The sequence below is a fragment of the Lissotriton helveticus genome, chromosome 3_1 (assembly GCF_964261635.1).
Source record: "Lissotriton helveticus chromosome 3_1, aLisHel1.1, whole genome shotgun sequence".
NCBI classification, from domain to species: Eukaryota; Metazoa; Chordata; class Amphibia; order Caudata; family Salamandridae; genus Lissotriton; species Lissotriton helveticus.
The window spans coordinates 2,096,150,175-2,096,178,113 of record NC_136061.1 but is presented as its reverse complement, the minus strand read 5'-3'; the positions used below and the strand labels follow the sequence as shown (position 1 = coordinate 2,096,178,113).

The following is a 27,939-nucleotide window of genomic DNA, read 5'->3' as shown; positions in this document are numbered from 1 at the left end:
AGCCCCTATATATCTCGCTCCCGCTCAATGCGGTCGCTCGACCTAAAAACGTCGCCATGCGTCTCTCTGTCAAAATTGCAGCTGATAGACTAAACACATACGTGCACCCCCCTTGGCACACAATCAATACTCCAACCCTTACGCTCATTATATGCTCTCAGAAGTTCAACCAAGAAACCCCTGTCAAACCCGGAAGTCTTCAAAAAAATATTTTTTCATAAACAACTCCTAGTCTCTTAAGCGAATAACCCCAAGAAACTCCTCATGCATAGGCAAAAAAAATAAAACTCAAAGCTCAATCATACAACATACCTCGTATAAACCATTTTAAAAACCGGTTTCACTAAAACCAATTGCAACACATCCTCTCATGCACCTCAGAAGAAGCTTGTATAGTACTCATCTGTGTATGAGCAGCAACAAAAGAATGAAGATGGCTGCATGTTCTATATTATGCATGTTTTAAAGAGTTCCAGAATTTTAAGAATGTTCTATACCAACACTAATTTTGTTGTTGCTGCTGTGTGTGAGGGCAATAAAGGAGGAATGCATAATATTGGCCTCCGTGCCTAGAATAAAATCATATCTATAACTGCAGTGTCTCTACCACTCAGACAAATCTTTGGTAAACTTAGAAAACAGCTCTGATACAGAATTTACCAAATTGGGTAATAACTAAATAATTTGAACTTTACTCCGAAAGGGTGCTTTTTGTAATTTGTTGTAAATCTGCTAAGGCATTTGGAAGGAAAATGCTACTTACTCAGTATGCATCTGCTCTTGGCATGTAGAGCTGTAGATTCACATGCTTTGCATAGCCCGCAATCTAGTGTTGGGTCCGGATGTTTGCACTTTGGTTTTGTTTGAAGAAGTCTTTTCCAGTCACAAGGTAGGTGACTGCTCCTTTCGGTGACAGTGCGCATGGGCATAGGCTCCAAAGTTAGATTGTTTCCAGCAGAGGGTGAAAATGGAGTTAGTAAGAGAAGTCCATGTATGTTTCTAAGTAAGATATTACTGCAACAGGTATATGTACCCAGGGAGGCGGGTGGGCGCATGTGAATCTACAGCTCTACATGCCAAGAACAGATGCATACTGGGTAAGTAGCATTTTTCATTCGAGGCATGTGAGCTGTAGATCACATGCTTTGCATAGATTATACAGCAGTTATCTCCCAAAGCGGTGGCTAACCTGTAGTTGTTGCAGCCGTCTGAAGTAGTGCAAGTAAAACTGCTTGGCCCACACTATCTTGCTGTCTAGCTAACACATCTACACAATGGTGTTTTGTAAATTTGTGAGGTGTAGACCATGTTGCAGCTTTGCATATGTCATCTATAGATATATTCCCCAAGAATGCCACCGAAGCCCCTAGTTTGCGTGTGGAGTGCGCTCTAGGGGGAATTGTAAGTGTTAGTTTTGCTTTTGCATAGCATGTCTCAATGCACTTGACTATCCAACATGCAATACCCGATTTTCATATAGGATTGCCTTTATGTGGAAGCGCAAAAGAGACAAACAGATGTTTTGCCTTGTAGAAAGGTTTCGTCCTTTCTACATAGTAAAGTAGTGCTCTTTTCACATCTTAAGTGTGCAAAGCATGTTCTGCCACAGAATCTGGTTGAGGGAAGAACACAGGCAACTCAACAGATTGGTTGATATGAAAGGCAGAAATGACCTTTGGTAGGAATTTAGGTTGGTCCGAAGAACCACTTTGTTTTGGTGTACTTGTAAAAATGGTTCTTCTATGGTTAGTGCCTGGAGCTCACCTACTCTCCTCAGTGATGTGATAACAATAAGGAAAGCTACCTTCCAAGTGAGAAATTGCAGTTCACATCTATGCAATGGCTCAAAGGGTAGACCCATCAGTCTTTCAAGGACAATGTTAAGATTCCACACTGGAACAGGTGGAAGTATTGGAGGAATGATTCTTTTAACCCCTTCGATGCTCATGACGAGCTCAGCTCGTCATGAGGTATACCTCTAGGGTGGTCATGAGGTATACCTCTAGGGTGCTCAGGACGAGCTGAGCTCGTCATGACCACACCCATTATCATTATGGCCCAGCACAGGAGGAAAATAGCTCAAGCAGCCAAGGTGTTAAGTCCCTCCATAAATGCTTTAATGACAGGCACTCTAAAGAGAGACAGATTTTGTCTGTTGTGTAGGTATGCAGAGATTGCAGCAAGATGTAAGCCTATGGAAGAGTACGCTAAATTGGAACGCTGCAGATGTAATAAAGCGCAAATTATGTTTTGAACTGAAGCGTCCAGCGGATCGATTTGATGGTTATTGCAGTATATCACAAATCGCTTCCAATTTGCTGCATAGCATGCTCTTGTGGTAGGACATCTAGCCTTTTCGATGATGTTCATGCAGTCTGGCGGGAGATTAAGGTAGCCAAACTCTAAGGTTTCAGGTGCCAGACCGCAAGATTGAGATGACTGGGAACTGGATGTCTTATCTCTCCATGGCTCTGAGTGAGAAGATTGGGAATGAGATGGAGCTCTCACTAGTTCCTCGCCAACAACTACAACAGGCTTGTGAACCAGGGTTGCCGGGCCCATGTGGGAGTAACTAGGATGAGTATCAGGGACGCCTGTCTGAGCTTCCAAACCACTAATGGAATGAGTGGGAGAGGCGGAAAAGCGTAGCAAAATATCCCTGACCAATTTATCCATAGTGCATTGCCGTTGGGTGTGGATACCTGGATGCGAAGCTTGGGTATTTTGCATTTAGGTTTGTAGAAAAAGGATCTATGTGCGGTAAGACCCACATTTGGAAGAACGAGAGGAGAACTTGAGGGTGGAGTTCCCTGCAGAAACCTGGGATGGAATTCAGGCTACAAAAATTAGGGCACAAAGTGGTCTGCAGTGCTGCAGAGACGCTGAAGGCTGGAATCAACGTTCCCTGTATGCAGGTTACAGAGACCACATGCTAGAAACCAAAACTCGCCTATATGGCCTAGTGCGCATCCTGTGGAACAGAAGTTTTATGGCAAGGGAGGGCCCCCACCTTTCAAGGGGCCCCTGGTAATGTGATCTTTCTATCACTCAATTTCACTTTTGTCAATTTTTCTAACGTTGCTTTCTTCCTGCAGATTTGAATGAGCAGAAAATACGTAATAACATTCATGGTTGTTCTGAATGGTAGCCCCAAAATAGGTTTGTCCCAGGGCCCCATAAATTCTTAAGACTACACTGTTGCACACTGCAGGCAGATTTCACAGGGCAGACAGGCAAGCTTTCTGACGAGGAGGGCAGGCTGGCTGACTGCTTGCAGGCTGCAAAGTGAAACAAGCTGGTCGGCGAGGAGGGGGGCAGACTGGCCCGATTCACGGAGGCCCCCTGCTGCCTGTGCAGGCTTTTTGGCAGATCGGAGAAAGCAGGCTGCTAGTGGGGTGGACAATGCGGATGGCGACCTCCTCTCAAAGGTAGAAGGATGCTTGCAGCAAGGCTCCTCAAAAATCAGCTGAGAATGTATAACAGCTGACTTTTAAAGGCCTTTGCTTACCGCCAGTGCCGAGAACATGCTGTCATTGAGGCCTTCAGTAAACATAAATAGGGTCACTTGAGCATGCACAGTCAAGTTGATATTGCGATGCTAGAGCGGCCCTCTTTTGTGTTTACTGAAACCCTCGGGGGATCCCACTACAGCTGTGCTGGACTTGCCCAAGCAAGACCGGGGCCATGAGAAAGGTCCGCGGGCCGCCAGCAAGTTTTGGCGGCCCGCGGGCCGTACTTTGAGTACCACGGGTCTAGACCAATTCTTAGTCATTGCAAGTGCAGTAATATCATTAAGAGTATATGGTGCTGGGAGTTTGTCATTATGAACACCACAGCACCATAATGGCTTTAATGAAAACTGGGAAGTTTGGTATCAAACTTCTCAGTACATAAACCCACACGGATGTCAGTGTGGGGTTTAATGAAAAAAGCAATCAGAGGGCATCTTAGAGACGCCCCCTGAAAAACGACAGGCCTCTGGTGGGTTCCCTGACTGGTACACACCAGCCTGTCACCACAAGACATGTTTCTGGACATCTGGGGGAAGCCTTCGTTCCCTGACCCTATAAACAAAGCATTTCCTGGGCAGAGGTGGTCACATCTTCCCCAGGCCACGAAGAGGCAGGCGAGCTTCACAGGCCTTGCCATCTTTGTAATGCGACCCCCGGCCTCTCCTATCAAGAGTAGGCCCAATTCCTGTCTCTCCTCCTTTACAGCGGGAAGATCGGTGGAAAAAATAAGCACAGCTCAGAAGGTGTGCCCACCTCTGCCAACCCCACCCGTGAGATGGGGGAGGCGAGGTGAAGCCCACTTCTTCAGTGCCCGCCATCTTCCAGATGGCAGGCACTTTCCAATCAGGATTAGGGATTGTGCTCACTCCCTCTCGTGGGGTGAGCACACCAAGGGTGTGGTCACCAGTCTCAGCGAGGTCCCCCAGCACTCCAGAGTCAGAGTCCATCGTGGGTTGACCCTTCCAGAACTCCCTGACATCGCCTGCAGCCTCTGCACAGACACCAACCAAGAGTGGCCCGGTTAGGTGAAATTAGACCTCAAAAGACACACCTGCATCCAGATGCCTTGGAGAAGAGAACCAGAGGTGCATCTCCGTCCCAGAGCCCTCCAACTTACCTGTCCAGCTGTTGGTTCCTCCCCAAAGACTTACTGGACCTAGCCTGCAGCCAAAATCCAAAACCGGCAACTCTCATTGTAAACAGGACACCCGATGCCAAAACAGCACCCTGCACCCGGCCACCCCTGTGTGTGCACCTTGTGTGCTAAAATGGATCCCCATTTGCCCTGAGCCTAACACCAGGAGGTTTGCTCCCACAACCTTGTGGCATACTTGTAAGCAGCCACCAACCTGAAGCCACCATATCCCCCACTGGACAACATTGGGCCTCAGTACTCTGCACCTGGCCGCCCTAGTGCCGCTGGGGGTACTTTGAGAGTGCATCCTTGACCCTGGGGGAGCCCTGGTTATCAAGCAGGAAAACCAACTCTCAAACCCACATACTTACCTTGAAACCGATAACTTCATTTCCTCCCATAGTACTGCATTGACAGCTTTCTTTAGAAAATTTGTTTTAAGTGTGGAGTTGGTTTTGTAGGAGAACTTAAAAAACTGCATACATCTAAAAACTGCTTTACTTACCTTTGCTCTAGGAAATGTCCCAGTGTGATATCTAGGCAGATCACACAGAGTAGAAAAAGTAATACATAAAGTAATCTGAAAACAGTATTTTCCACTGTATTGAAAGTATTATTCAGCTTGCTTGTATTGTTCAACCTGCTTTGAAAAGTACCATTTACACGTACCTGTGCCAGGCTTGCTTGGTTCTAGGAAACCAATATAACTAAATAATATTTTATACAAATCAAATTGGTCTGAGCCTTGGTATGTGTGATATCATTTGCAGCCTGAGTGTATTCAACAAATGCTTAACACTACCCTCTGATAAAGCCTTACTGCTCGCCCACACTACCACAAAGAGAGAGTACGGTGCTATCTACTTTAACCTCTGCCTACCTTTGGGGTTCCACTGGACTCTGTACACACTATACCTTCCTTTGGTATAGTATATACAGAGCCAACGTCCTACAATACCCACTTTTAGATTTTTAGACTTGGTCCACCATGAGAGAGACTGGATTGAAGACTGCAATAGAGTTAGTTTCTCTTCTCAGATGTTCGAGGACTGCTTCCACTGATCCTCCGCATACTGTTGCAGTGGTCTCATGTGAAGACTGGCGTGGGGAATTAGGAATATAAAAGATGCCATTGACCCCAGTAGGGACGATATCTATAGAGCTGAAAGATAATTACAACAGAGCGAGACATTTCAAGGCAGATAAATGACAGTCTCTCCTTCAAAAGATACAATTTTGCAGATTGGGTATCCGGTATAGCACCCAGATTGTGTATCTTTTGGACAGGATGGACTATTGATCTGTTTATGTTGACCCGAAGACTATCGTGAACAAATCTAGACATTTTTGTAGCCATTTCAGAGGATGGACTCCATTAAAGGCTTGTCTAGATGGGGTAGACTAATATCTTTTGCTTTCTTAAATGCGCTGCGATGACAGCCATGCATTTTGAAAATGCCCTGGGTGCCGACTTTAACCCAAATGGAAGAACTGTGATATGGAAGATGTCTGAAGCCTTCTAAGAACCGTACAAAATTACAATGAGTCTGTACAATCGGTTTGTGGAAATGGGCATCTTTTAGGTCTAGGACCTCTGTCCCACTAAAGTCCTCGAAAAGGCCATCAACCAGCAACTCATAGAGCAGCCAGAGATAGCTCAATCCTCCCAATTCAGATTCTGCACCAACCACAGCACCGAAATCAGTCAGACCGCTGCCACTGAAATTAGAAGAAAAAAAAGAAACTCTACTGTGAGAAGTTGGCCTGATGTGCAGTGCTCACTATTCTAGTGATCACTATATATCAGTCCAAACAACCCTTATTGATGATTGGTTGTAAGTCAACCTTATAGACCAGCTATCCTAGTAGCATGGATACGAGCAGTCTAAGGCTAAGACTCTAGAGGGCGTGTTAAGCCAGCTGTTTTACCATCACATTACCCCTTGAACACCCAGTGAAAGGACACCACACAAGTGTTATGAAAATAAACAATGTATTTATTAGAATCACAACAACCCTGTACTCTTTATGAGGACAGGGTGCTAAGCACACAACAAAACTCTTATGAAAATACTTAAGTTAGCACGTTATACACAAATGCCCGAGGGGCACGAAAAACCATATACTCTAAAAGTGGAATGCGAATTACTAGCAGGTAAGTAACAATACTAATAGGCTTTGGAATCGCTAGGACTGGACTACTGAACCTTTAGATTACTAGCAGGAGGCCTAGGGAACTCGGGTGCAGAGTGTGCACTCTCACGCGGGATGCGGGACAAAGTCTATGGGAGCTAGAATTCACAAAGTTAGTGTTCACGGGCGAACCCGACCTGGTAGGGAGAAAACGACAGTGGATCCTGACCCTTGAATAGTGAGGCTATGCTGGGACACCGAAGTGCCGAAGTTACCTAGCCCAGGGGCTGCAGCTGCATAGGTCTGAAAAGACGTCGGGAATCCTCGTGCCGGACCAGGAGCCTGGAAGGAAGAAGTTGCTGGCAGGCGACCAGTGAAGGAAAGTTCGGTGGATCCAAGCCTGGATCAAGGAAGAAGGAAACCTGAAAGCAGAGGGGACCAAGTTCTTGAATCACTAGCCAGTGATTAAGTGGGCACCAGGATGGCACCGGGCGAAGTCACCGCAGTCAGGTGAGTGGGCGCTGCTGGGCTCTGCAGTCTCTCGGACCAGGAGGCGTTGTCGGCGACCAGGATGGAGGTGCGAGCTGTCCCACGAAGGTTCTTGCTGTCGACGTCGCTGGACCCAGGATTGGGCAACAAGTCTTGGCAAATGCAAGGCCCACGCGGTGGACCTAAAATGGCGTCTTAGCCGGACCAGGAGGGTCCAGGGTACTTCTCCGATGGAGGGAAGCAAGGGCCAGTCTGGAGCAACCAGACCAGCAGCAGTGTTGTCGTCGGGCGTCGTTCGGAAGGCCACAAGCCAGCGGGCTAGTAGCCAAACAACGCGGTGAGCAGCAAAAAGCAGAAGGGCCCCACGCCGATCGTGGAGATGCTGGGGGGCTGCTCTTCGGTGCTGGAGCTGCTCAGGGTGGGGGCTTCTCGGACCCCAAAGCACTCACCAGGAAATTACTCGGTGGGCTTGCTGTGCAGAAGTCGTGCAGTCTTGGCGATGGCCGGTCCCTCGAGGTCTCGTCTCACCCACGGTTCTCAGCTGTGCTGTAGAGGTGGGTAGAGGTCAGAGGTGCCAGGGAAGCCGGGTCTCGTCGAGCTGGGCAGTCGGATTCCGGAGGAAGGACGTGCAGCAGACCGCAGTGTTCTTAGATGGTGCCTGCGGATGCAGGGTGACTACTCCTTAGCCACAAGGGAGAATCTTGAGGAAGAAATCGTGAAGTCCTTTCGTGGAAAGTGGTATCTTGATTCCAAAGATGATCTGATTTGGAAGGGGGCCAGTTCCTACCGTTATCCTGTAAAAAGGGGCTGGCACGCGACTAAGTCCTGCCCTAGGGGTGGGACCAGGAGGGGGGTGGTTACACCCACTTCCTTGGCGGGCTTTTCCCCAGCACAGGGTCTGGAGTGTCCCTGGAACTGGTTTAAGCCAGCCTATGCACAGTGAGCACCGGGGTGCCACGTGCAGTCACCTTCCTCTGAAGCCCTGCCTACCTACAATACACAAAACCCTGTCTGGGACGGTGCTGGCACCGCCCCTGGCAGGAAACCCTTTGTCCTTATCTCCTGCTCTGGGAGGACTCCCAGCAGCAGGAGGGCAGACTTGTGTCTCGGTGGCAGCATCCATTTTGTGGAGCTGAGGCTCTGTTTGACTTTAACCGGGGTTAGGGGTTACATACATGTCGTGTCCCTCTAGAAGGGTGGAATGCTAACCCCGTCGCCAGAATTGGCGAGGGGTTAGTATTCCAATTCGTATGACACCTTACTCGACATGTTTTGATAAAGCGATACCAGAGTTGGCATATAACCGCGAGGATTATAATGCACTTAAGAGTATATGGTATGCGATATCATGGAAACGGCTAAGGGATAGATCCCGAAAGCCGCAGACAGGCTCAGCTCATGCCAGAGCACCATCTCACACGATTCCAAGCACTCTGCCTTCAGGATTGTTAAGTACTGCCATAGGAGTGACTGATAGGAGATCTGTGTGTCCATTTTAGGGTTAGATATAGATATACTATATCTAAAGCAAAGGGTGATTACACCACCATGCCCCAGCTGTCAAGCAGCCAGTTGTGTCAGATTTGGATGGCCAGCCAGGGGTGGCATAATACATGCTGCAGCCCCTGGTAGGCCCTGGGTACACCTATGCCCTGGGTACCTAAGGTACACTGTACAGGGACTGATAAGGTGACTCAGTATCCAATTTAGATATGTACCTAAGGTACATGGAATCCATTTTACAGAGAGAGCAGTAGGCCTGGGGCCCTGAATAGCAGGGTCCCAGGTCAACTAAGTCAGAAAACCAGCAAAACACCAGGCAAAAAGTTGGGGGCAACCATAGTCAGGGATCTACCTTCCTACATCTACCCTCCACAGGGGTGAAACGGCAGCCCTGATCCTCCTAGACCTCTCCGCAGCATTCAACGCCATATCCTACCACACCCTTATCAAGGCGGTTCATCATATCAAAATATAAGGATACACCCTCAAAAAGGATCGCCTCCTTCCTCACATGAAGAACCCAGCAAATCCGCCCATCCCCATTCACATCAGAACCCAAAAATATAATATGCAGCGACCCTCAGCCCTACACGGTTTAACATCTACATGACACCCTTGGTCGACACAGTCAGAACCCATGGAATGACCATCATATCCTATGCAGACGACACCCAGCTCATCTTCCGCTATCAGAAGACCCCTCCACCACGATAGCCAACTTCTGCAGCCGCAGAAACTGGTCCCAGGATGCTTGTTTCCAGTCCAGGGAAGACATGGCTTGGCAGTTGGGGCTGGACTGTTCCCATGAGGCACAGGGTCAAGACTGATTTGCATATAGCTGTGTTTGAACTGGGGTGGCAAAGTGAGCTAAAGAAGAATAATCGATTCAACCAAGATCTGTGACTGGGGGTGAGTGTCTGAAAAGTTCCAGCGCTCCGTCCATCATCACCTTGTGTTTGCATGACTCATCGCCAACTGGATGAAGAAAAAAACTGCCTAAAACACAACAGACAAAATTAAAGTGCTGATGTTCAGGAACACCTACCCCTATGGAACGACTCCTGGTGGTCTTCTGAATAAGGACCAGCGCCCACTCCAACAGACCATGCATTCAGCCATAACAACCTGGACAGCAAACTCACCGTGAAAAAACATATCAACGCAGTCTCGTCCGCCTGCATCATCACTCTTTGCATGCTTCATAATCTCTTCAAATGGCTCCCCATCAACACTAGACTAGCCCTAGTTACCAACTGGCTGGACTACGGCAACACACTACATAGGAATCCCTACGCACCTCCTGAAGAGACTGCAGACCATACAGAACTCAGCAGCCAGATTCATCACCAAACTCCCCAAACAGACCCACACTACCCCCCACCTCAAGAAGCTCCACTGGCTACCCATTCAGAAGAGATGTCAATTCAAGATGCTGATACACACCTACAAAGTTCTTCACAATCCTGGACAAGCACACATCAACTACACGTGAACTTCCACCAACTCTTCAGACACCTGCACTCCGCTTCCCTCTCCCTTGCACACAACCCTACATCCGCCAAAGCAGCAAAATCCTAGAACGACCTCCGCCATCAGCTACGAACAGCTCCCTCTCTTCTGGAATTCAGGAAAGGACTGATGACTGGCTGTTCAAATGAGCCCCAAGCAGCAATGCTCTTAGTGACTAAGCACCCTTGCGGGTGATTAGCAGCGATGTATAAATCTGATTAGGAGATAGCACATATCCATTCTCCTTGTATTGACTGGGGACATGTCTGGTGTAATGCCAGCATCTTGAACTTTTCCTTTTTTATAAATGTGTTTAAATTTATTAAGTCTAGTACTGGACTGAATTCTTGTTTGGGTCCCTTCTCCAGAACCAGACTGTATAGGAAGCAAAGTCCCTACCCTTTTTCATAATGCGGAACCACCACCACTGCGTTCATCAGCATCAATGCTTTAACCTCCTTCTGCAAAAAACACAGTTGATGGACAGAATGTAGAACAATGTCATACATTCACCCCAGTACAAGGATCTGGGCCTAAATCCATCGTTTTTTCACTCCACACCACCCTGTGTTAGACACTGGCTATATGCAAATCAGCTCTGACCCTGTCCCCCATGGGAACAGTCCAGTCCGAACTACCAAGCCATGTCTTTCCCAGACCGGAATCAAGCATCCAAGGACCGGTTTCTGGCTATCAGCCTTCATTCAGCCTGGATAGCTTGAGTCCAGTGCTGTGGAGAGCCTGGGACTCACGTCTGAGCATACCCAGCCCACTCGGGGTGAAAATTGCAAAAAACACAGTTGGACAGAATGTAGAACAATGTCATACATTCACCCCAGTACAAGGTTCTGGGCCTAAATCCATCGTTTTTTCACTCCACACCACCCTGGGTTAGACACTGGCTATATGCAAATCAGCTCTGACCCTGTGCCCCATGGGAACAGTCCAGTCCGAACTACCAAGCCATGTCTTTCCCAGACCGGAATCAAGCATCCAAGGACCGGTTTCTGGCTATCAGCCTTCATTCAGCCTGGATAGCTTGACTCCAGTGGTGTGGAGAGCCTGGGACTCACGTCTGAGCATACCCAGCCCACTCGGGGTGAAAATTGCAAAAAACACAGTTGATGGACAGAATGTAGAACAATGTCATACATTCACCCCACTGGAGTCAAGCTATCCAGGCTGATGAAGGCTGATAGCCAGAAACCGGTCCTTGGATGCTTGATTCCGGTCTGGGAAAGACATGGCTTGGTAGTTCGGACTGGACTGTTCCCATGAGGCTAAGGAAATCAAAAGGGGGAGTGAAGAGGTGGTGCCGGTGGGCACAGAGGTGGGCACGTCCTCCTCTTATCAGGGATATAGGTTAATCAAACAGGGCCACCTCACATTGGGTGGATGTGTATCCAGATGTCATTGGAATACACCATCTTTGTTAAAATACCCCTCACACACCAAAAGGGCCCTTGGTGTCATGCTTCATCATCGGGGTCTTCCCGTCCCGCTGCGGGGCGGGGCAGTGCTGCGACAAGCGGATACGCTGGAGCACCTTTAGATGGAGGTGCTATGTGTTGGGAGTGAGTGTCAGTGGGGTCAGGAGTGATATAAGTGTGGGTTGTTAACAAAAATACCTGGCCTAGTGGAAAAAAAGAATTTTATTAAACACTGGCTGGTATTATTAAAAGAAAAGTGAAGCGGAGAGATGGAGCAGGTTAATGGGCTCTCTCTCCTAAGTGGGTCAACATGTTTCGAGGCACGGGGCCTCTTCGTCAGGACCTAGGGGAGATCCCCCTGTCACTCACTGGTGTTTCTCCACAGAGGTAGAAAAAGTGTGTATACAAAAAGTGAAAAAAGGCTATGTGAGTAACTACAATTAATAATTACAACACATATGCTACCACACTAATAATGTAGTATGCCTGCAAGGTAAGAACAATAGATTAAAGATGCGCCGATCCCAAAGTGCGCTTAACTCTAATTCACCTGTAATGGAAAACGAGAAACACACAGATATATACCAGATTGGGGTATGGGATCATGCGTAAACAGTGAAGAATATTGAAGCATTTCTTCAGAAAACACACAGTCACACACAGAATAAGTAACACATAGGGGATGAGAATAGCCAGGGGTGGAGGTATTCAAATGCATACTTATCAGTGGAGGGGTCAATGCCTCATGAGCCAGCTTAAGACAGAAGGGTATGGTGGGGTCTCAACTGCAGAGAGGGAGAAGAGGGGGTATATTGTAATTCTGTCCCATAAGTTGTACATTTAAGCACTACCAGGTAAGGCTAGGATACAGGATTCATCCTAGTGAGGACGGCTATGCCGTACTTACTGTGCCCCTAGCACGCTCGTGCTTCCTCCCTCGTCCGCGGCTTCCGTGGATGTGAGGGAGGCTGAGGGCGGCGAGTTTATATATAGAATAGTAATTGGATAATTGTTCAATTAAGCGCGGAAAAGCCCGCCGAATATACAAGGGCCAGGAAGGAAAATAAAGCGGGCGGCCATGTTTGAGTGTTAGGTAGCACCTATAGATGCAGTCATGGTCTTCGGTTCTTAGATCGGGTGCCCGCTTCCTTCCAGGCTTAGACACATCACTTATGTCTGTGGCAGCTCCTTGCTTGATAGACTAACGGACTGGTGAGATCAGCCCGTAACCGCGCATTAGTGCAGAGTGCAATCTACTGTAGAATGGCGCATGCGCCGGATTACTCGTTCTGCGCGCATGCGTGTAGAACCGACACTGTGGCCGGCGTGCATGCGCACAACTTCCCTGGTATAGTGTATCTGCAGACACACGCGACTCAGGATTTGGGAACCGGCAATACTCCCGAGTTAGGTCATATATGGCTGGAGTGAAGCTGAGGTAGTCGATAGCTGAACCAACTCCATACTGATGTTACTATATATAAAAATGAGTAAATGAAGCTGCATTGTCAGTTGTTAGAGGACTGGGAGGGTTAGAACCTAGGGGGGCTGTGATATTAAGATACAGTATGCCAATTGCTTGCTGATATTTTCATATACATATATATACACAATACAGTTCAGGGAGGACTGGAAGGGGTGGAACCTAGGGAAAACTTATGCTGCATTCGAATTTTCACGGGTCTGCTGGTCATGCCCACATACAGAAGATCCTTTAGGTTCATTCCTCTTCTATGTGCAAACATAGGTTTGGGAAAATCCAGTTTGCCACATGATAACACCCTCCAATGTTTGTTCACGAGCTTAGTGATCTGGTTGGAGTTGGTGTTATAAGTGGTTACGCAGATGGGGCGTAGATCAGGTTCTTTCGCTTCGGTGTCGTCCAAAAGGGCTTCTCTGTTATTACGTGCACATAGAAGAGGAATGAACCTAAAGGATCTTCTGGTCCATACCAGACCAAAAGCAACAGGTGTAATTGAACCTTCTAGAGTCATAGGGGTCAGTGGACACCACCCATGTGGGACTTGTGTATCTTGCAAATACACAAAGAAGAGCAGAAGTATCACATTTTCTAACCAGTCTACATGGGAACAGCGAGCCTTCACCAATTGCAATAGCCGCAATGTGGTGTACCTAATCACATGTCCCTGCAACAAGGAGTATGTGGGCATGACCAGCAGACCCGTGAAAATTCGAATGGGTGAACACCGCAACAATGTACGCTGCAATAGGACAACTACAAAAATGTCAGCACACTTCGCCACCGTAGGACACAGTGTCCACGACCTGCAGTGGACAGTCATCGAGGCCTTTTCCAATGATAGAGACCTTCTATCGAAAGAACAACGCTGGGTGTTCCGCTTGGGGACACACCGCACTGGCCTTAATGATGACATTCCGTGGGCCCAACTGAATACCTAGGGCTCGCTATGTGTGATACAACTACAGACACATTTGTTTCCAATAGAATGTCCTGTGGAAAGAATGGTTATTCAAGCATAATGCATTACAGCATAAGTTTTCCCTAGGTTCCACCCCTTCCAGTCCTCCCTGAACTGTATTGTGTATATATATGTATATGAAAATATCAGCAAGCAATTGGCATACTGTATCTTAATATCACAGCCCCCCTAGGTTCTAACCCTCCCAGTCCTCTAACAACTGACAATGCAGCTTCATTTACTCATTTTTATATATAGTAACATCAGTATGGAGTTGGTTCAGCTATCGACTACCTCAGCTTCACTCCAGCCATATATGACCTAACTCGGGAGTATTGCCGGTTCCCAAATCCTGAGTCGCGTGTGTTTGCAGATACACTATACCAGGGAAGTTGTGCGCATGCGCGCCGGCCACAGTGTCGGTTCTACACGCAGGCGCGCAGAACGAGTAATCCGGCGCATGCGCCATTCTACAGTAGATTGCACTCTGCACTAATGCGCGGTTACGGGCTGATCTCACCAGTCCGTTAGTCTATCAAGCAAGGAGCTGCCACAGACATAAGTGATGTGTCTAAGCCTGGAAGGAAGCGGGCACCCGATCTAAGAACAGAAGACCATGACTGCATCTATAGGTGCTACCTAACACTCAAACATGGCCGCCCGCTTTATTTTCCTTCCTGGCCCTTGTATATTCGGCGGGCTTTTCCGCGCTTAATTGAACAATTATCCAATTACTATTCTATATATAAACTCGCCGCCCTCAGCCTCCCTTACATCCACGGAAGCCGCGGACGAAGGAGGAAGCACGAGCGTGCTAGGGGCACAGTAAGTACGGCATAGCCGTCCTCACTAGGATGAATCCTGTATCCTAGCCTTACCTGGTAGTGCTTAAATGTACAACTTATGGGACAGAATTACAATATACCCCCTCTTCTCCCTCTCTGCAGTTGAGACCCCACCATACCCTTCTGTCTTAAGCTGGCTCATGAGGCATTGACCCCTCCACTGATAAGTATGCATTTGAATACCTCCACCCCTGGCTATTCTCATCCCCTATGTGTTACTTATTCTGTGTGTGACTGTGTGTTTTCTGAAGAAATGCTTCAATATTCTTCACTGTTTACGCATGATCCCATACCCCAATCTGGTATATATCTGTGTGTTTCTCGTTTTCCATTACAGGTGAATTAGAGTTAAGCGCACTTTGGGATCGGCGCATCTTTAATCTATTGTTCTTACCTTGCAGGCATACTACATTATTAGTGTGGTAGCATATGTGTTGTAATTATTAATTGTAGTTACTCACATAGCCTTTTTTCACTTTTTGTATATACACTTTTTCTACCTCTGTGGAGAAACACTAGTGAGTGACAGGGGGATCTCCCCTAGGTCCTGACGAAGAGGCCCCGTGCCTCGAAACATGTTGACCCACTTAGGAGAGAGAGCCCATTAACCTGCTCCATCTCTCCGCTTCACTTTTCTTTTAATAATACCAGCCAGTGTTTAATAAAATTCTTTTTTTCCACTAGGCCAGGTATTTTTGTTAACAACCCACACTTATATCACTCCTGACCCCACTGACACTCACTCCCAACACATAGCACCTCCATCTAAAGGTGCTCCAGCGTATCCGCTTGTCGCAGCACTGCCCCGCCCCGCAGCGGGACGGGAAGACCCCGATGATGAAGCATGACACCAAGGGCCCTTTTGGTGTGTGAGGGGTATTTTAACAAAGATGGTGTATTCCAATGACATCTGCTGTTCCCATGAGGCACAGGGTCAGAGCTGATTTGCATATAGCCAGTGTCTAACCCAGGGTGGTGTGGAGTGCAAAAAAACTATGGATTAAGGCCCAGATCCTTGTACTGGGGTGAATGTATGACATTGTTCTACATTCTGTCCATCAACTGTGTTTTTTGCAATTTAACCTCCTTCTGCAACAGATCTATTTGATAATCAGATTGTTTGGTTGGTGGTAGTGAAGGAGAAGGGGGATCTGAAACGTAGAGAATATCATTCTGCACAATATTTAAGAACCATTTGTCTTTGGTTATTTGGCGCAACTTTTGGACATAATTGTTGCATTTTCCTCCTACCGGACTAGGCAACAGAAGGTGGAAATCAAGGTTTTGCTAGAGGTTTTCCTGCGGATAGAGTTTGTGGTTGTTGGAGACCTTCATTCCCTCTAGAATATTTCCTGTGGTGGTATGTTTGCATTGGTTGCTGCTGTTGTTAATGGTACAGCCAATGAGGGTGTTGAATCCGCCAACGGAATTAACGCTGCTCATAAGGCCTGATTCGCATTCTGAACTTCTGTCTACTCCAGGTCAACTGCTTTGAAAGTGTCCATTTCAGACTTAATTCGCAACATTTAGACATGCACATATGCAAGCTGAATAACAGCCTGAGAATAGTAAATTGGAAATCCTCTTGAGTTTCCGGTTTTAGGACGGTCAGTATCAGCCAAGAGTTCTCTTGGGGAGGTACGACGGCAGCAACCATGCGCTGCCAAGTCCGACTAATTTGCTACTGTGACAATGGTTTGACACTAGCCTTCCTTCATTATGGACCTCCTGGAAGTCTTCTCCATCTTCCTTGGAGAGTTTGTCAGTTTATTTTTGTAAAGAGTCCCAAAGGGAAAGATATTTCCAAGAGTTTTTGCACTCAACGCCTTTATGATTGTTGCAGATGTAGCCCACATTTTCCTGCGCAACGAGCCCATCCTTTTTCTCTTTGTCGGGCGTGGCACTAGAAATAGGTGCAACTGTAGGATTTTTTTTTAGCTACAGATGGAATCCCTGAATCCGGCATAGGATCTTGGCTTAAAAATTGAGGGTCCTAATCTGGTGGTTAGTACTTTTAGAAGTCTTAAACCAACAGACCTAATTGATGCAGGCGTGAAAAATAGCTACACTGCTGGCTCTGAAAGACTTGAGACCAAAGGCAATAGAAGTCTAGAAGAAGTTCTTTGGTGTGAAGTCTCAAAGATGACTTCGATATAGTGGGCATTGTGATGTTCAAATTCGTAGCTCCTCTCACTAATACATAACTAAAAGGTGGAGAAATCGTCTACTTGAGACACTTTAGTTGGGGGAATGTCCGTAAGGGTTGAAGAGTAATCACTCCTAAAAGATGGTGAGGTAGTTGAAGGCAAATATCTCCTATGGTGAGATTGAGTCCTTGCGGATCTTCTACCGGATGGTCTTGAATGAGAAGAGGCAGATCTTGCAGTAGATAGTCTTCTGGATACAGTTTAATGCCTTCTCCTCAGTGATCTCAGTCTTCTTGAAGGAGGATGTATTTTTGACAGGTGACTGAGCAGAAGTGCAGAAGTGGCTTACACTAATATTCTTGGAGATGAGACTGCCCTAAGAGACAGCAAGATAGAACCCAAGGTAGAACGGATTGTCTCAGATGTGTTCCTTGAGGGCGGATATGTTCGAGAATAATCAGAACCAGGAGTAGCCCTATACCGCTTACTTCAGTCTTGCAACCATCTTGGTGAAAAGTGGAGTACTGGAGAACTAGATTTTATCACAGATATTAGTCTTGACTGTGAATGCTGTGACTGAAAAGCCTTCGATGTAGACAGAGGAATCTGCGTCGACTGAAGATGCTTTGCAGCAGGCTGCGGTGTCTTTAAGACACCGCCAAGGTAGACGTCAAAGCATCCACTGTCGACATCATAGACACCACTGTCAACAATAAAGAAACTCACATCAACGTTGAGACTTCCTCTATCAACATGTAGGACACTATCAAGAGCGATGTCAGAATTTGACAGAGGAAGCCTCAACATCGACGGAAATTGCTTGGTCATTGACGGTGTTTTAAAAAAAATTCTTTTTAGAAGCATGTAAACCAAAAAGCAACCAGGTGACGTGGTACAAGCATGATGGAAAGAAGTAATTTGAGAGGGCTAAAGAATGGTGATGGATTAAACCCAGATCTTTTGACTGGGTGTGAGTGTTTGATTGATTCAGATACTCCGTCCATCACCACCCCCTTTTGTACCGCTTTTGGCCGCCATAAGTGTGGCAGGGTATGCTCAGACGTGAGTCCCTTGCTCACTTTGCCACTGGATTCAAGCAAGCCGAGCTGAAGACGGCTGGAATGCCAGAAACCGGTCCTCGGAAGCTTGTTTGCGGTCCAGGGAAGACATGGCTTGGCAGTTCGGGCTGGACTGTTCCCATGAGGCAAAAGGGTCAGACTGATTTGCATATAGCCATGCCTGAACTGGGGTGGCAGAGTGGGCTAAAGAACGGTGATGGATTAAACCCAGATCTTTTGACTGGGTGTGAGTGTTTGATTGATTCAGATGCTCTGTCCATCACCACCCCCTTTTGTACTGCTTCTTAAAAATAGCAACCCAGGCTGCCTATTACTGACTTGCCTCTTAGTTCACAACTGGCATTGTTGTCAGGGTGGGTGGAAGCATGAATATATCTGAAATCATGTTTGAAAACTATCACTTTTCAAAAATACATCTCAATGCACTGATATAACCTGATGTGCTAAGGTGAAACAGTTCAGATGGTTAATGAAATACACAACGTATTTTATCATATTTCACACGTTTGCAGAGAGTTTCAAAGAACATTTAAAGAAATGCTTGCCCGCTTAACATCTCTAAGTTTAATGGAGGCGATTAAACAGCATCCCAGTGCTTCTTTGAACCAGTGGGCCGCATGTAAAGGGCAGAAGGGCCACATGCAGTTAACAGGCCATACTTTGAGCCTCACTGCTTTAGATTAACATATTAATTGTAGCCTATTGGCTGATTCTGTTCATCTTTTTTTCCTTTTAAAGAAACTCTCATAGGTTTGCTATGTTCAACTATACTAGTCTATGCGGACTTAGGAAAGTAATTTTTTTTTACATGAAAATAAACTTGACCTTTGTCCATTTATAGGCTGCAATTGTGAGTACATTTTTTTGTTTGATGTAGATCTACATACATGTATTTCATAAGTGATCCAGGATCCCTGTGCGGGACTATTCAGTGCTTATGACTATTGAGGAGGATCCCCTGGAAGACAACATAGTTATAATTTATGATACTCTGTTATAACTAGTCAGAGACAGAAATATAACTAAACTATTGTTAAGTATCTTGCTGCCCAGAGACAGAAGTGCAAGTGGTTTCTGAAACCAGTTTAATCCAGATGGCAGAGCGGTGAGTTCAGTGCACAACCCCATCAATAACTGCCCTAAGCTCCAACCCTCCCCCATCCTCAATACCCAACGTTCTACTTTTTCATGTAGCTTGTGGCACTTTTATGGTTTAATTATTTTTATTGAACAATGCAGAAAATAAGCTTGCATAAAACAGGCCACACATAGCCCATCAGAGATACCAATAAGTGTATTGATGTTACAATAAATCAGAGAACTGAGCCCAACCTGCCCCCCACCCCTAGAGAAAATAAAAAGAATACAGAAAGAGCCACCCCCTAACCCCCGGTCCATTTCTGCAATGTGCCGCTGTGCAAATTAGAGTGTCATTCCTGAAGCTAGGCCAACTTATGTGGAGGGATCTTGTGCCGTTAGGCGTGAGAGGCGTAGGTATCTTAGGCAAAACAGTTCTCGGAAATCTTGTGCAAGCTAAGCGAGGAATGGCTGCCAAAGATCGCTAAAGGTGGAGCCTTTCCCAGCTAAGGTTAGAGAGATCTTTTCCATGCCCAGTACATGTTGTGGCAATTTTAGAATGAACATTTGCACAATTTCCCCAACATCTGCACATCAGCGGTTCTAGCATTGCGCTCTACATCCTTGTACAACACACATGACTTAGTCTTCTTAAACTGGTCTCTCTAATCTATAATAAGTCACATCTATCACCTGAAGAAATGGCTGTTGAATGTTTATATTCATGTTGCTAGCTACCAAGTATTTCCTGAAGTGGTTTGCTTCCTATTCCACGAGACTCAATACCCAGCCTTGGAGAACAGGGAAATCCCTCCTTAAAGAAGCATTCCACCCATTGTGAGTTCCTGAAAAGTATGTATATTTTGTCTCTATGGAAACTCAGCAGGGTTGGGGGAAGATGGCTGAGGGAAGGCAGGAGAAGCCATGTAAAGGCAGAAAGGACTGAAATCTTCTGTTCAAGAACGGACTTGCATTTATTAATGGCACATCTACTCTGTCAAAAGTCTGATACCCACTGAACAATGTTGTAAGGATAGTAGAAGTGGAATACTAGAATATTCTAGCTCTACTGGGACCTCTATTGTGTAAGCCAGTCTGACAAGCAAACATGTTGAATCAATACACACAACGTACAGAAAAACACTAGTTGAAGAAAAGCATTGTGTACATGTCCTGCAATTCAAAAGTCATTTAAAACCATCACATATTTCTTCCAAAAAAAACAAAAAACTAGGAAAGTAGATTCTTACTGCTTCAAGTGTTTTGCCTCTGGATCCAGTCATGTATATCGAAAAAGCTTCACGTTTCTCAGTAGGTATTTGCAGCCTATTCCAAAGTTCTACGATTCTAGAGCGTAGTTGTGAACATACAGCCTCATTTTGAGCTTTTCTATCCTCTAACTAAAAAGATGAAAAAATTTATAAAACAAAGCAAAACTTGTCAGGAACACATATGTACAGATACAGTGAACATCAAGCTTCATAGCGGTTGACAAAAGGTCTAAACAAAGGTAAGTTCATACCTGCAGCAGGAGCAGCTTAACGGAAGCTATATTTTCTGTTGAAAGGCAAAAGGACTCCACATTGTCACATATAACATCATGTTCAAAACTAGAGTCAGGAATGTGGTCCAATTCTTCCATGCACAAAATAATTTGTTTTTTTGTGTTTACAAATTCTGCTCTACGACGATCCTGTGCAATGAAAAAAAAATCAAGACTATGCTAAGACCGAAAACAAATAGTTCCAAAGAAACAGAGTCAATATTTGTGGACAGAAAACACTATAATACCGCAGGAGAAACCAAGGTAGGTCGTGAACATTAACTACAACTTTGAAAACAAAATTGCCTCAGAGGCAATGCTGGAGAAGCATTGGTGGAATAAGACTGCTAAATGTTAACCAAGGCGCCCCAGATGATTAGAAGGTGCAAGTACTCATTAGTAGGGGCTCGCAAAGTAGTAAGACGACATTCGAAGTTGCACTCCATTCAAAACATTTTTTTTTTAATTTTCTGTTCTTTTTTGGTAATCCTCATATACCATTGATTGGAACTCTTGATGGGAGCCTGGCACCTCAATGCACTTTGGTCGTACTGACCCGGCCCTTGTTGGAATCGGCCAAAAGCAAGGTGGTAAGCCTGCACCCTCAAGTGGCCACTACCTTCCCATCCTAACTCCTTTTCACCAACCTGTGGGCGCCCAGGCTACTTAGGAGTCCAGGGAACCAGCAGGGCTCCAGATACATCATTGGAAAACCAATCATCGAAGTTGCCATGCCTCCAAGGCCGCCCAAACATTGACCTGACTCGCGGGATCACAAGCCATGTCCGACTTACTAGTTATCATAATTTGCTGTAAGCAACTTGGGAAGGTGGGGGGAATTGGGTCCTTCCAGGCTCTACAAATCTCACGCCTTGCGAGTAAGATAACATAAAATGCGAATTTTGTGGGGAGGTCGTTTACCTTATAAGCCAAAATAAGCCCTGTTAATATAGTGAAGGTAGAGATTGTAATGGGCATAGAAAGAACAATTTCCAGAAATTCACTAATCTTGCCCCAATATTCTTTTAGTTCTGGACATTCAGCAAACATGTGGGCATCATCCGCTTTTAGATAGCCACATCTCTGGCAGTGATAAGCTAAGTTAGAATATTTAGCCAGTTTCTTTGGAGTTATATACACCCTATACATTGTGTACAAATGATTTCTCTTTAATGCTGCTGGCTTGATTATTGAGTTTAAAATGCTGAAAGAGTCATACCAAAAGCCCATAAAGGTCCCACTGCCCATTGTTATAGTGTTGCACCACAATTTGTTTACCTCCACTTCTGTCACTTCCTCACCCTCTAGCAGCGCTAAGTACCAGAACGATATTTGGCTTTTCCACCTGCCGCCTCTCATCACCTCATTAAATTTAGGATTAGGAATTTTACTTTCTGTAGGTCTTGTTGGCCTGGTTGCCCACCACCCAGATAATTGATAGTATTTGAATCTGGTGAGGGTTCCCCTTGTCAGATTGAAATACCTATCCCAACTCAAAAGCCGTACTTCCTCCTGCAAATCCCCCCAACAGTTCAGCCCCGCCTGTTTTAATGGCAGTGACAAGTGGTCATTTAGGCATGCTGGAAGGCCAGGTGAATCCCATATAGGGGCCTGTAACGCATAGTAAGGAATATTCAGCTTGTTCCTCACGAATACCCAATTTTTCAGGGCTGTCCCCAGGATCTTCAGCCTTACGTTTTTTTTAAATTTCGGGTCCCCAAATTTAAAAAGAAAATAGTCTAATCCCTGTGGGACGTCCTGTAGTAAGGCGGAAAATAACAGGCCCATAGATGATTGATCCACTTGGCCAGCCATTAGTCTAAAATGTTTGAAATGGAATGCCTGGCAATAATGGAGTAAGTCTGGAAAAGCCAGCCCTCCTGTTTTTAGGCTTCTTCTTAGTTTTTTCCAAGAGATTCGCGGGGCTTTAGAATTCCAAATAAATGAACCCAATTTCCCTTGCAGCTTTTTAATTAAAGATAATGGAAATGATAGAGGAATACAATTGAATAGGAATGTGATTTTGGGGAGGATAATCATCTTCAGAAGGTTCACCCTCCCATAGATATTTAAGGGGAGGGAAGACCATCGTTGTAGTAAGGCATTTGTGTCCTTAATAACTGTCTAAATTAATTTTTGGGATTTCTTCAATTTTTTTGGCTAGATGGACTCCTAAGTACCTCATTTTGTTTTTACTCCCTAACGTGTCTACCTGCTGATTCCATTCCATTATTTCCGTTTTCGCTTTGTTAATTGTGTACCCGGAGATCTCACCGAAGCCTTCTGCGAAATGTATGAGTCTAGGTATGGCTTCTTGCGGGTTTGAGGTATACATCAACAGATCATATGCATATAATGCAAATTTCAGCTCTAAGTCCGCGATCTTAAATGGTTTAATTAGGGGGTCTGATCTTAACATACAAACAAAAGGCTCAATATATAAATTAAACAAAAGGGGCGACAGGGGACAGCCCTGTCAAGTGCCTCGTGCAATAGAGATCTGATCCGTGAGGGAGCCGTTTACTAGAATTTTTGCTGTTGGAACAGAATATAGTGACTTGGTGGCTGTAATAAAATTATTTGGGAGGCCGAATTTGGCCATAGCCATCCAGAGGTATTCCCAATCTACCTGATCGAAAGCCTTAGCGGCGTCGACTGCCACGATGGTCAGGGGTAGCTTTTTCTCTTGAGCAACATCTATTGCCGCGACTACTTGAAAGGTCAGTTCGTTAAGTTGTCTATCTGGGATAAAACCCCTTTGGTCACAATGTACGACAGATTTTACTACCCTGGCCAGCCTAGTCGCCAATACCCCGCAAACACCTTATAATCGACATTTAATAGAGAGATGGATCTGTATGACTATCCTGCTTGGATCTTTATTCGGCTTCAGTAGTAGTGTGACTATGGCCTCAGCCCATGACCTTGGAGTCTGCCCCCCTTGAAGTAAGATTTCATTAAATAATAATGTCAGGACTATAGCTATTTGTTCCAATACTATCTTGTAAAGTTCCACAGGGAGCCCATCCGGGCCTGCGGCTTTGCCTTTAACCATTTTCGATAATTGAGTCCTCACCTCTCCTTCCCTTATTTCAGAGCTGAGGAAAGACCTTTCTGTGTCTAACAACTCAGGGATCTGTGTATTATGTAACCAGGTTTCTGCCTGCTCCCTGCTCAGAGAAGTGTTAGGACCATATAGGGACTGCATGTACCTCTTGGCCTCATTTCTGATGGAATCATCTTCATTCGTGGTTTCCCCCGTGCTTGACAATAATAGGTTATCAATCTGATTCCTCGTCCTGTCTGCTTGGGCTTTCCACGCGAGAAGGCGCCCACATTTCTCCCCATACGCAAACTGATGTAGTTTGCTCACGTCCCATTTGTCCTTTAGGTCTTTATCTTGCTCTGCGTGGTATTCTGCTCGCAGGATATCTAGTTTCCTTTGGAGGGGAAGCCTGCTATGGGACTGCTCTGCTGATGCTCTCTGCAGTTCAAGTTCTTTTGCTTTAATTTTCAGTAGACGTGCTTCCCTTTTCTTCCTCCCCAGTCTGTTCTTCCTTATCATCAGGGTGGTTAGAAGACCACGGGTGAAAGCTTTGTATGCCTCCCAAACAGTTTGTTTACTTTCCGACTCGTTGTTGACCCTAAAAAACTCCTCCGACTGAGTCACCAGGTCCGGTCTGACTTCCTCATCAAGTAATAGTGTCCGGTCTAAGGTCCACCTCCTTTGCTGTACTTTTTGCCGCAGCTAAATCTCCATTTCCACAATTGAATGATCGGACAAAATGGCCGGTATGTAAATTATAGAGTCCACTGCCGAGGAAAGAGTTTTGTCCAATAGAAAAAAATGTATTCTGGAATGGTGGCCGTACCTTCTGCTGTAGAAGGAGTAGTCCCTTTTCCCTGCGTTTTTAAGTCTCCAGATATCTATTAGATTAAAATCCCGCATGATGATCTTCAGCTCCAATCTAGTTTTTTTGGGGGGAGTAAATCTCACTCTAGAGGTACGATCCAGATCTTTATAAAAAATTAGGTTAAAATCGCCCCCCAGAATTATAGGACCATCTGTCTCAATTAAGCTGCTTTTAAATTTCAACAATGCTCCTGGAGCGTCCAGATTCGGACCATAGTAAACTGCACATGTGAAATGGGTGTGCCCAAACATTAGAGATGTCACCAACCATCTCCCAGAGTGATCTGTCTCATGTTTCGTAAGCCTTATCCCTGCATTTGCTCAAATTATTATAGCCACCCCTCTCGTACTGCCCGTTTGCTCTGAGCAGACAACATCCTGGATCCACCTGCATTTTTTAAAAACTTGCTTACATTCCTCCTTCTCTAAATGAGTCTCCTCTAGTAAACAAATATGTGCTCCCGAGTTATACAGAAAATCAATTATCCTGCGGGCTTTCTTGCTGTCCCTCAGCCCATTGACATTCCAACTGATGCATTTTATTTTACATAACATATTGGCCGAATTCTGATGAATCCACAGAATGATTCATTAACCAGCTCCCAGAAAAAAAAAAATTTGTATATGAGGATTATTTTTTTCTGCTTTTTCCCCTACGCCCAGCCCTCCTACCCACCTCCCATGAGGAACCCCCCCCCCCTTTTTCCTTCTGGCGATCTTGTCGCCAATTGAGAGCTCACTGGAACCCTGGTTGGTGGTCCCTCTATTGTTTACTTAACTAAATACAGACACCTAAACGTTATCCTTAAATCCTACCTATACACCCTAAAACTTCTATGTGTGTAGGTTCATGTGTTCGAGTAAACCCAAGTGCAGTTTTTTTTTCTCCTTTCCCCCTTTTTTCCTTTCCTCTTTATTGTGTGTAATTTAATTTCAAAATTACCCAAAAAATATATATTTGTTTATTTATATATATATTTTTTTTTTTCTCTTCTTATTTTCCTCCCCAACATTCTGTTGTAGACTTTCAAAAAAAAAATAAAAAATAAAAAAAAAAAAAGGAGCACATACAATCTTGAAACATATCTTAATGGTCTTACGCTATTGATAGTTAACTGACCCCAGATAATATATTCAAATATGATTATTTTTATATTTTGTTAACGTGCACTATCGCGCATTAAGGTGAGAAAAGCATCAACTTCTTGTGGTGAAGTGAAATTATGTGTTTTATTTCTCCACACCACTCTCAAAAAGGCTGGGAACTTCATTTGCACTTGTGCGCCCATGCTCTTTAACTCTGGCATCCCGTTCCCCAGCTCCCACTGCCTCTGCGCTGTTACCTTCCCCACATCAGAGCGTATGAGATAATGAGCCAAGCCGATTTGTAATGTTTTATCTTGCAGTGCCCTGCTCAGAATCAACTTTCACGGTGATGGTAAGAAAATTTACCAGAATCTTTCTTGGGCCCGACCTCCCCGCATGCAGCCTGTGTGGGTCCCTGTGTGCGCTTTGAATCTCGGCCTCTAGATTAATATCTGGGCTGTCTTTTAGGACTCCCTCTCTTAGGAGTTTGCAGATGAGACCCTTAACGTCCCCATTTTCTGTTCCCTCAGGAATTTGCAAGAATTTTAAGTTGTTTCTTCTTGAGTGAATTTCTAATCTTTCGACGTCCATCTGCAGGGCTCTGTTCTGCACTCTAAGGGTTTCAATGTCATGCCTTTTTGAGGCTCCAGTAAAAAGGCTAACTTCCTCCTCCAAAACATCCGTGCGTTTACAGACATCGTCTAACTTCATCTCCAAATTGGCACACTGCTCGTGAATGCTTCTTTGGTTTGCTTCGGATGTATCAAATTTTTTTGTCTAGTTTTGACAAAAGGTCTTCCCTCAGGCTAAGAAGAAGAGTATCTACCTGTGATATGCCCCCTTCTGCTGTCACTGGTGGAGTTGTTGTAGTTTTATCGCTCCCGGTATCAACTGCTGGTTTAATCGCAGGAATAAGGGGATCCACTTGATCTGCCTGCGGGGAGTTCCGACTTCGAAGCGCCCCTTCTGTCTCTTCTATTTCTGTTTGTTCTGCCCGTTCAACCAACCCCTCTACGTTTTTTATTTCTGCCAGAACAGTGTATCTATTTTTAAGAGGTACTGGGGGGGACATACTGAGCATATCAGGTACACTGGGTGAGCTGTTAATAGGAGGGCTTTGAAGGTTAGGCGAATCTGTCACATTCAGACCATCAGCCAACTGGGGGCTGGGAATATTGATACTGAGCATGCCTAGAGTACTGGAGATACTAGACGTAACTCCCTTGCCTATACTAGATTCCGAGGTCAGGGTGATAGACCCCCCTCCTTGGGACCAACCACCTTCTCCATGATTTTAAAATAGGATTTTAGAGAGGGTGTAGGCTTCGGAAAAGATAAGCACACTTTCGGGGGTTTCGGCTTCTTAACCTCACCAGATCTTGCGATGTTCCCCCTCCTTTCTCTCCTCTTTTCTTTGGGGGTTAACGGTACGGTTTCTACCCTCATGGTACCCAGACACCCAGTCCCAATCTTCTGAAGTTCTAATCTAGACCTTAGCTGGTATCTATTCCTAGTCTGGGGAGCAGGGGGAACGTGCGGAAGCTCCTTGCCCTTACTCTTGGAATTGCACCCCTCCCAACCCCGGCTGCACTTAGAGGGGCTAATCAGGGAGGTTGTGTCAGTTTCTATTGTCTGGGAGAGAGGGGGTACAAATGCTCTGTGTCAGGGGTTATACCCGAGTCCATGCCCTCACGCTGCGTCAGGGTTAGAAAAACAGGGGTACACTTCACAGAATCCACACAATGTATTATATCAGCCCTCTGTGGCCCCCTTCCAAAGAACTCCAAGCCAGCTGCCCCCTCAGTTTGGCGATTCAATCCTGGAAAACCCCCCATGCCCCCTTGACTGACCGTGCTGGATGTCGAAATGAACGGCTGCTGGTTAAGGGAGAGCTGAGGCTGATTCTTGCCAACAGCTGCCTAGAGCGCCGCCAGATACTCGCCCGGTCTCCTGTGTGCCTCGCTGGTTCACCGGTATGCCCCCTCCTTATGCCGGCTGAACAAACGTCTGCTGCCTCTCCAGCCTCCTGGTTCGGGTCCCGGTCTGCCGTACTCCAGGAAGAGTATCTGCACCAGCCCATAGCCCGGGTGCTTGCAT

At 45.8% G+C, this 27,939-nt stretch overlaps 1 protein-coding gene across 2 annotated transcripts in view; it reads right to left on the bottom strand.

Annotated features, from left to right (window-relative positions):
• LOC144825273 (protein regulator of cytokinesis 1-like) overlaps positions 1-27,939 on the bottom strand; it is a 338,110-nt gene that overhangs the window by 195,162 nt on the left and 115,009 nt on the right. For both annotated transcript variants that reach the window (XM_078684111.1, XM_078684110.1), the window contains exons 5-6: positions 20,823-20,993; positions 20,551-20,700 (exon numbers count right to left, since the gene is read on the bottom strand). In XM_078684111.1, the coding sequence (XP_078540237.1) occupies positions 20,551-20,700; positions 20,823-20,993 (321 nt within the window). The remainder of the gene's footprint in view (positions 1-20,550; positions 20,701-20,822; positions 20,994-27,939) is intronic.